Source organism: Rhipicephalus microplus, unplaced genomic scaffold (assembly GCF_043290135.1).
Source record: "Rhipicephalus microplus isolate Deutch F79 unplaced genomic scaffold, USDA_Rmic scaffold_18, whole genome shotgun sequence".
Lineage (NCBI taxonomy): Eukaryota > Metazoa > Arthropoda > Arachnida > Ixodida > Ixodidae > Rhipicephalus > Rhipicephalus microplus.
In genome coordinates, this window is record NW_027464591.1 from 3,784,652 (window position 1) to 3,795,425 (window position 10,774).

The 10,774-nt window shown below is 44.6% G+C and overlaps 1 protein-coding gene across 1 annotated transcript; it reads right to left on the reverse strand.

The window, feature by feature from the left end:
• Positions 1-336: 336 nt before the first annotated feature.
• Positions 337-3,550, reverse strand: LOC142785172 (uncharacterized). Its single transcript, XM_075883626.1, has 5 exons — positions 3,395-3,550; positions 3,250-3,319; positions 3,125-3,184; positions 1,320-1,394; positions 337-542 (listed from the first exon to the last, which is right to left on the reverse strand). Exons 1-5 carry the CDS (start codon positions 3,461-3,463, stop codon positions 337-339), a joined length of 480 nt encoding a protein of 159 aa, XP_075739741.1. The 5' UTR covers positions 3,464-3,550.
• Positions 3,551-10,774: the final 7,224 nt, after the last annotated feature.

The window sequence follows — 10,774 nt, forward strand, 5'->3', positions numbered from 1 at the left end:
TTTCTTGCGATTGTTATTCGTTGCTTTGCGAATCAGGGTGTGTGTTTTTCGTTAGGAATGCAGAGCATTCACGGATTTGTATATATGTATACCTGGTTTATCATTGGGAGATGTATAGTTATATCCTTAATTTGTTTGTACAGTGTGTCGTACCTTTTCTGTAATGACCCTCAAGAGAGGGTTGACAGTATTTCTAAATAAATAAATATAACTAATACGCGAAATAGTGAGCACATGTGTCATCGATGCAATTTAGCCCCGAGAGAGTCCTTCAAACATGTTATCCCTGCTTCACATGTACACATACTTCGCTGTCTGCTGTCAGTGTCGACTCAGCTACTCGCCATCGTTCGAGTACTTCTTCAAATTATCAAGAGCCATGGTTTTGAGGGTGTCGATGTTTTGCTTTTGCTGCTCGTTGCGTCGAAAGAGATTGTCGCGACGCGCTGCTACTCGAAGAACGAGGTTTTCGTAATTTCGGGAAACCTTGCCCGTGTCTTCAGCAATCTTCTCGGCCAGACGATGCACTCTTGCACCAAGGCCTGCGTAGAAAAATGGAGGCGTTTGCGACTGTCACGTGATCCTTCGATCGTCCAACGTATTTAACACAGTAACAATGAACAACATTGAGCGAGTGGGAACAGATATATAGATACAAGTTATTCACTTTGTATTTGTGATCACGCTCAGTATAAATGTTCCTTGGTAATTTTTAATGAGTGGGCTGAGTCGAGGTGTTCAGGCCCCATGCTCAGCTCTAGGTATCAGACTTATTGTACACTGACTCCCCCCCCCCCCCCCAACCCTCCCCTGGAAATATCGCATCCACACAAGCACGCAATCTAGTAGTTATGGTGTTCAACTGTTGACCCGCAGGTCGCGGGATAGAATCCCGGCCATGGCGGCCCCATTTTCAGTAAAGAGCGAAAATGTTTAGGTCCGCATACTTACACCCGAACCGATCCCTCACTTGCCACCCCCTTCAATGCAGCAGAAGCCCGTTTCAAACGCGCTGCTTTGAGGCGGTGCAAAGGTCAAGTCAAGGAGCGTTTCTGAATACGGGGGTTACCTTTTTGAGTTTATTTCTATTTTGTGTTGCTCTCTTGTAAACACAGATGCAATATAGTGATGTTTCCTGCTGCTTCCCAATGTAAAAGGTGTGAGGCGTATACAGCGTTCTTTGCTTTTACTCTCACACCTTCCACCAAGTTTCATTGTATTGATGAGAAATAAATAAATGATATTAATATTATTAATAATATTATAATTATGAACGCAACAGACACATACATACAGGCACCATTTGTAGGGTGACTTACGTTCACTCGTGAACTGTGTAAAGCCATCATTAGCGGGAGAATCTGCAGGTTCTTCGTGCTCGTCTTCAGGAAACACTGAAAAGAGAGAGAGAGAGAAAAGAGAGATACGGTATTACGGTGGGCCACTTAGACATGAATGCGTGGAATGTCTCAAGGTGTTTTCTGTAAGAGACTACTGCTGAATAACACAATACGTGCATTAAAGCGAGCATTCTCTAACCGTGTAGCCCCCCTCGACTGCACAGTGGTCGCCTGGTCAGTGAAGCTATATGGGCTGTGTTGGCTTTTCTTGCTACCGCACATGCACCAGACAACGGCGCCGATAATCCAGGTGGTCGCGATCACACGATAACCTCGCGTGTACACGTGTAATGTTTCGAAAACAATGCGTGGGCTGGGTACTCAATGTCTGCATGTTCCCTATAGGCTGCCTAATAATGGGAATTTAGGTTGGAGATAGCAAGCTGTCATTGAAAATTTTCATTACGATAAAGCACAATTTCGAATAAAAATAAGCACATAAATTCCTTTGCTAAGTGTTTTACTGCTGCAGGTACTCAGAAGTCGAAGGGCATCCGTTCTTTAATCAGTCAAAATCGCGCGGTTAGAATGTTTCTATCATTTAGGTAACTTACGCTCATCTTGTCTCTCGAACGAAAATCCAACTGCGCCGGGACTTTCCGGCTCTTCTGTAATTCCATTTTCACCTGCAAAAGTTGAACACATGTGAACCAATGCGCAATTTTGCCTACGATCCCTGTTCTAGAGCTGCCTAATAATGTGAATTTAAGCTTATAATCGAACTGTCATGTTGCATTTTCATTATTATAAAGCACGATTCGGAATAAATAATAATAAATAAATAAATAAATAAATAAATAAATGCACTATAGCCAAGCGTTCTATACTGCTGCATGCACTCAGAAGTTGATGAGGACCCATTTATTAAACAGAGATAAAATCATGCGTTTAAAACTTTTCAATTACTCGGGATAACTAACGTTCGTCAGGTCTTTCGAATGCAAACGCGACTGTGCCATAGTTTTCCAGTTCTTCAGGAGGCACATTTTCACCTGTGAACGCCGAACAAATGTGAACAATTAATTTAAAAGTGTGCATAACATTGCAATGACACTGTGAATGACCGAAAAAACAGAAGCTATGGGGCATATTGACGCATCCAAACACAGGTTGACTACTTTTCCATGGAATACGTTGAACTGCTTTTGTGTGCTTCCTAATTACCGGATTAGGTGGGTTTAATTAAATAACCTTTGAAGCAGTGAAACTCTGCAAAAAAAAAAAGAAGAATCCAGTGAGGAAGCTGTAGATTAGTTTGAGGAACGTCTGATTAGACAGTTTCTTTAAGTTTTCGTGAGCCTGAGTGAGTCCGGCTTACCTTTAACTTCACGAGCACCAGCGCTTCATATCAGCTTACCACTTCTGGTGTTGCTATCTATGTTGCCCTATGCATCGTTACGGTTGCCTGTGTCTACACTTGTACATGTATTTAGCGCCACTTCACGACGTTTCGCTCAATGAACAAAAAAATTGCAACACAGTCACCTTCCATGCGCATGATTTTTATAACATCAATTTCCAAGGTACGTAGAATTTGCCCGTTTTTTTTTTCATAAGCGAGGTTGAGTGAGCTCCACAAATTTTGCCGAATCATGCTCATGAAAATTTGGAAATTGCATCATTATGTGAGCCTAGCGTTATGCTGCAATGCAATGTACTCACGTAATAGCCTCGTTTGTCTTACTTAAAATGCCAGACCAGCGTTCATACGTTGGATCACTTACGTTCGCCCGCCAACGCATAGCCGCTGGCCTGCATATTTTCGGGTGTTGCTGGTTCTGCAGCTGCAAAAGTAAGGCAAAATAATAAGAACACTCGTTCATATATATTTAACTACGCGGTAACTTACGTTCGGGGTTGTAGTTTTCGGCTGACACGGACGGCGTTTGTTGCAGCGCGTTTATTTCTGCCTGCACCGTCTGCATGGAGAGAGTTAGTTTGGTGAGACCTCAGAAATGGATGCATGTAACTGTTTAAGGTCGCATGAACCTTACCTTCTTGTCGTCAACCTCCTCGACTGCCTCGACGCTTTCATTGCGGTCAGCTTGGGATGACGATTCCATGTTAATTTTGCAATAAAACTTGCGAAAAGCTCTTCGCCGAAACTGCTGATACCTCGACTGCCGCAGGTATGGAGAACGTCCTTCCGCGCACAGACGCTGGTGACTTCTGGAACGAGAAGTACTCAGCTCCTGGCTTTTCTTTCCCTCTTTCTTTTAAAAAGTTGAAATAGTTCGCCCCGCTTCACAAAAATACAAATTTCGCGGCGATCAGCGCCTGCGGACCCGAGCGAATTTTTTTCAGAAGCGACACGATTAGCGTCGTTCGCAGCATGGCCTTTGAGATTGGGGCCACACGGCCATCACGGAGGCTTGTTTGTGCTTACAGACAGTATGTACCGTCACTTCCGCGAGGTGGCGACACGCGCGCTGCTTCCACGCTGTTTGCGAGCTCACTCGGTCACTGTGCCGCTGTCGGAATTTTCGCTTTCTGTCCTGCCCTTCCCCGAAAAACACAGTTCGAGGGAAAATCCTCGGCTACGATAAAAACATCGCCCGCCCGTAGTCCCTGCCCACGCACTATTGTGCACCGTCGCCTGTGTGGTGCGCCCGGGTCCACAACAACATTCCGTCAGGATCGAGGACCCACCCAACGGCATCGCGCGTTACCAGCGTTTGCGCTACGCTGGCTGGCTGCACTGCACCGCGCTCAACCCAATGATTCGCTGTACTTAGTTGGCGCCGACAGTGCTCGTCAGAACCGGGAAGTTGTCCAGCACGGATGCGCCGAGGTTGTAGGGGATTGAAGGGCTCATTGCATCGTTTCGTATCGGGCCGGATTCATCGCCGTCTTTCCGTGGTCGCCCTTTGCGAACGGACTGAAGGGGATATATGAAGGATCGCTGGGGCGCGAAAACAAAATGTAACAGCTTGCAGAGGTGGGTCCCACCGGCGTCAGCCGCGCATTTGTGCCGTTGTTGTCGCTAACTGCCGGCAGATGACGCCAGAAGGTTAACAACCTCTCACGCCTCTCTTAAGTTACATCTTCACACTTTGTTATAGCGGCATTGCATGGTTTCGCATGGGCTATGCAGTGTGTACTAGACAGGGTGTGATAATGGGCATGCATACTCAATGAACACTTCCGTAGTTAATGATTGATAAGTATAATCAAAAGAGAGAGGGGAGGGGGGCAAGCATGGCGCTTTTCGGTTTGTTCTTTGTGCACGTATGAAGTCGTTCTTGTTCGTGCGTTAATTGTTTTTGGAGCATGTTAGCGTGATTTTGTCGATCGTGGCCCATTTCGCGCCACTTTTATCTGTCCTTGATATTATAATTACTTCACCTTCTGGCGTTTGCGTTCGGACAGACAAAAATGCACTAAAGCTGCATGGCCCACTTTGGTACTGCTTTTCGTACGTGACAAATATATTTGTGCCCAGCCTCGTAGTATACTATATAGCCGCAACAATAATAATAATTAAACAATTACAATATTGGTTGATATGTGGGGTTTATCGTCCCCAAACCACCTTATGATTATGAGAGACGCCTTTGTAGAGGGTCCCGAAAAAATTTTTAGAAGATGCTCGATATAACCATCTCTTGAAGCCTTTCTCAAATAGCTGGTGGTTGAAAAGGAATGTGGTTTGAGAAAGCCGCCCTGTTCATGACGGAGAGGTGGAATTTGGTATCATGGACTTGGTCTCGTTTTGTTCCCGGGGTTCAACGGGGTGGTTACGAGGTGAACCTACGCGCTTTTATAAGTGTAGCAGTTGTGTCCACGTCGTGGGCTTACCGCAAACATCGGCTACATTAGCGTTTGAAGGGTAACTCGCGAGTCGCGTTAGAGCACAGACGTGAGCGTTATCAAACTGAAATGCACTTTATGGTGCATTGATGCGAATATCACACCTAACTTTCGTTTGCGTATTTGTCCTGGCTCGAGCAACGCTTGAATATAGCTGACTGAAGCATAGGAATACAAATATAATGCTTATCAGACTGACGTAAAACGCAACCAGAACTTAGACCACAATTAGCGTTAAAGCTACATGACGCCTGCACCAAAGGAAAACTCATGTGATGCTTGTTATTTTCATATGAAATTAGGTAGTGCGTGTGAGTGTGGGATTTTAAAATAAGATAAAAGTGAGCCCCGTAACTGTCTCTCATGGGGAGGACACTTCAACAGTAGCTAATGAGGGGTGGAGGTAAAGGAGGGAGTAAAAAGATAGGATTAAATGGTAAAGAAAGAGAGAGATGTAGGAGAGAGCGAGGCGCAGGGACAGCGAACGACAGTAAATGACGGAGGTAAGGAGCAGATAGGAAAGAAGGACACGGTCGCAAGATTCCGAGGACGGGGCACCACTCGGCGGGAGCTCTTGTCGGCGTCAGGAGATGGCGTAGGGCGAGCCCAGTTGGCCAGAGCTGCGCTGGCATCGGAGAACGGAAGGGGGGTGGGGTTCAACCGGTCGGCGAGAAATCCGGAGAGCGAGTGAAAATAGCCAGCGCAGCAAACACATTTAATGCAGCACCGCTATTACGCCTGCGTACAGGGTACTATTCCAGAGCAATTTCAAGACCTCGTAGAATAGCTGACTGCCACGCAGATTGCTTGGTTTCGAGTCCTACTGGGATGCTAATTTTTATTCTTTGCATTCGTTGATTCGACAATGCCCATGTGGGTTTTTAATGCTCTTGTGTTTAAATTTCGATTTTCGGTTCTCGCCGTTCCTGGTTAGATATAAACTGCCGATCACCTGTGGCTCACACCCGCATACAGTGGCCAGTGGTGTATGGGTGTGTGTCACACGAGTCTGGAGGAAAGCGTTTGACAATGCACGTGGCAAGATTTCACAACTTAGCTTGGACTAGCGTAGCATATAAGATAAAAAAAAGGACAGGATGACACAGACGTCAAGAAAGGTAGGCACTAAAGATCCACTTGTTTATTTCATGTCTTCTGTCTTATGCATGTGTTATACTGTCTTATACAAGATTTCACAACTTAGCTTGGACTAGCGTAGCATATAAGATAAAAAAAAGGACAGGATGACACAGACGTCAAGAAAGGTAGGCACTAAAGATCCACTTGTTTATTTCATGTCTTCTGTCTTATGCATGTGTTATACTGTCTTATACATGGTCACACTCCAAAATACAATTCTTTATCCGTCAGTGCCATTTATGGCGTACTCACACACGTCCCCCATATCTGCTATGACCTCAGCTTCTCTAATTTCAAGTGTCAGCTGATTCCGAGACCGGCAAAAAACAATGCAGCTGTACAGATTAGGAGAGCCCCCTCAACCCTTGCGCCCACAACCGCAGCTATGAACCATCCCGCTAGCGCCTACTTTTCTTGACGTCTGTCAAGTTTCTTGACGTTTTCTTGACGTCTGTCGAGCGCATCTATCTATCTATCTATCTATCTATCTATCTATCTATCTATCTATCTATCTATCTATCTATCTATCTATCTATCTATCTATCTATCTATCTATGTATGTATGTATGTATGTATGTATGTATGTATGTATGTATGTATGTATGTATGTATGTATGTATGTATGTATGTATGTATGTATGTATGTATGTATGTATGTATGTATGTATGTATGTATGTATGTATGTATCTATCTATCTATCTATCTATCTATCTATCTATCTATCTGTAGTGCCATCATCACCATCATCATTTCTTAATCACTGCGCCGTGCCTCTCGCGCAGCTGATGCTAGCTCGAGCTGCGCGAGGATTAGAACGGGTTTGCATAATACTCAACAATTAGATACTGCCTTAGCTAATTGCAAGAATGATTTCCTTCTGACTGGGGATTTGAACTCACATCATGTTTCAGGGGGATTTCGAACAGACCCTTCTGGTACTCTTCTGTGGGATTGGATGAATAATAAAAACCTTACCTGCCTAAACGATAGACAGCCTACATTTATTCGCGGATGGACACGATCACTATTAGATCTCACGTTTTGCAGCCCAAGTGTTTCAATAAAGTCGTGGAAAACAATTGAATTCTCTTCAAACAGTGACCATATTCCTGTATACTTTGAAATCTCATGTGCTGTGAAATCTATTGAAAGGACAGAGAAAACATTGATCAATTACAAAAAATTTAAAGACTGCTTGCGTTCCAACATTAGGGCAGTGTCCAGTGGTCAAAATGAAGACCTCGGCAGAAATCTCTGTTCTGCTTTAAAAATCTGCAAAAACACTTCAGATTTTGTAATTGCTTCGCTGTCATCCAAAAGTGCCCAACCTAGTAGTGGGGAGGATTTCGGCGTTGGGCTCCCGGCGAACGTGTTCGTCGGCAGTTCCGGGGTCCGCAATAGGGGGACGCGGTTTCGTAGTTCAGCAGGCTTCCCTTTAAGAAGTGGTGTAGTGGTGCTGTCGTGTAGTGCTTTTGGTTTCGACATCCGCAATGGAGGGACGCGTGTTGGCTGTTCTGCAGACTTCCCCCCTAGTAGTGGTGCGCTGTTGATGATGGTGAGGGGGTGCTTGTGGCTCGCGGGAGTGACAGTTTCGCTGATCGTCGGGAACTCATCTGTGATGTTGGGTGGGTGTGGCGCTCCTGGTGTATGTTAATGTGCAGAAGTCTTCTCGTGGGCGTCTTGTTGTGTTGAACGTACATTCACGGGAGCTGCTGGTTGAGTCGACCACCCCGTGGTAGCTTCGAAATCTCCACGACCGAGTGCTTTCTTGAGGGTTCCGGCAATCAAAGCGACACCCATAAAACTCGGATAAAGCCCATCCGCAGCATTGTAAAAACAGTATTCCATACAGCCAGGCTCACCGGTTTAAGCGAATCTGCTCTAGAGACGCTGACTTTGACACGAACTCACAGAGGCTAAAACTTATGCTCGAGAAACAAAAATACCCCCTACATGTAATTAATGACGCTGTTCAAAAAGCGAGAAAACTAAAGCGTGAAGACTTACTGATGAAGCGACCACCACGAGAAGACCCACAACGAACAAACCTCTGCCTGACTTACAGCACAAACTTCCCCAATGTAAATAAAATCCTTAAACGACATTACAACATTCTGGAACAAAGTGAACGTCTGAAACGCGCATTCCCATCCGCTCCAGGCGTCGTTTACCGACGACCACGTAACCTCACAGACACACTTGTCCACTCCCAAATTAACACATCACCCCCCAATAATTCATGCCGCCCTTGTTTAAAGCCACGATGTCTTGTATGTAAGGCGATGCGAGAAACAGACAAAGCAACCAGCACGCAATCCAAGTTTTCGATTAACATACGAGGAAACCTAACATGCGATTCCTCTAATGTGGTATACCTACTCGAATGCAACGTGTGTGGTATGCAGTACATCGGACAAACAGAAACACCATTTAGGATCCGCTTCAATAATCACAGAGCCCATGCGAAATCAGCCCCAAGTCTACCTCTATCAAAACATCTCAATCTTCCCGACCATGCATTCGACAAACTATCAGTAACGCTCTTAGAGACGGGATTTAAATCAAATCGAGAACGTGAACAACGAGAGTCATACCTTATCAACCGATTTAACACCCTCGCTAGAGGAATAAATGAGAATCCTGGTACACTTGCAGCAATTAAAACATTAGAAAACAATAACGGCAACAATGAAAATAGTAACTGAGTTCACGGCACTGCAGCTGCGAAGGGCACTGGACAACCCAAAACAATTCCAAGTGTAACTACTCTTCCTAAATGCAGCTGTCATCTGTTTTCTGTTTTATTTTTACTACCCTTCTAAATGTACTCTTCCTAAAATATTTTTGTTTTATTTTTACTACCCTTCTAAATGCTACTCTTCCTAAATGGAGCTGTCGTCTGTTTTCTGTTTTATTTTTACTACCCAATCAATTGTGCCATGCATGACATGCCCAACAGCAACCCTGTGCACAGCCGGGAGGCCCCCACTACACGCGTAATTTAGAAGCGGGCAAGGAATTCGCATTGCACCCACTTGCACAGCCTACCGCAATATGGGGCACCCCTATTTTTACGACGAAATGTTGACAGGGCGCGGAGTAGTTAAAGGCTTAGAACTTCCTAAAATGCCCGCTCACCAGCCTCAGCCACAATACGCGGCACCCCTCCTTCTACGGCGAATTGTTTACGGGACTCCGTGTAGTTAAAGGCTTAGGACTTCCTGAAAAGCTCTTTTTTGCCCCACACCGAACCGCCAGTGCCAGGAGGGGCCGTCTGATTGGGAAAAATGCATTAGTGAACGGAAACATACACAGACCGCTGACATCAGAAAGGCGAAGGGGCGAAGGGGGAGAGAGATGAAGGGGAAAGTGGAAGGAAGAGTGGAAGGGGGCACCCGAGGGGCGTCCACCGTATATCATTTTTCTCTTCTTCTTCTTCTCTCTCTTTTTTTTCCTCTTTCCTCGCCCTCTGATTTGAGATTGTATAAAGCTGAGCACCGACAAACTGTATCTTTAATCCTGATGAAGGCCAGACTCTATGCCGAAACGTCGAAATAAACCACGTTGTGACTGCTACCGGAGGATCTACTGGACTATATATATATATATATATATATATATATATATATATATATATATATATATATATATATATATATATATATATATATATATATATATATATATATATATATATATATATATATATATATGCTTACACTTCGCCCTGATCAACAGAATTTTCACGATCGCCGGACACCGCACCGCCCTACTTCACACTTCAAAAGCTCCACTGATGAAGCATGAAATTATTTTCACAACTATGCGTCATAGGCAGCAGAGTTTGTACAATGTGTGTGTAGTTGATAAAATTGCACGAAGAGCAGAGAGAAAAAACAATTTATGGAACGTTGCGAATGAAAATGAAATTCGTACTGAAAAATAACAGCAATACATTGAAATACGAAGTCATAAAGAAAACATGACAACGTAAATGAAGCAAGAACATTGTTTCAGCCTTGCACATGCCCCACTGTAGTTCCAACTAGGAGATTTATGTTTCCGTAGTAGGCCAAACATTGTGTAATTGGCCATCACATTCCTTTACTCCGCCTTCGAAGCCGGCTTTTAGTTGTCCAAACAGGAGATCCACGATGGCGCTAAAGGTTATTCCCGATAATCCACCTTTTGTGACACGCAATTGAAGTAGAGTCTTTCGGATCTCAGTCTCGATGAGGTCCGGCCGTTGCATCTTTGCCATACGGACAATTTGAGATATTTGCATATCCGTACTGCTCTTCGCCGCTTTTTCCTGGCACGACACCGAGAATACGACGTCTTTAAACGTATTAGCAGATTTCTTAGAGTCGGGCTGTTCGTGCACCTCTTTCACAGGCAATGGCGTTTCCGAACTCGAGCACTG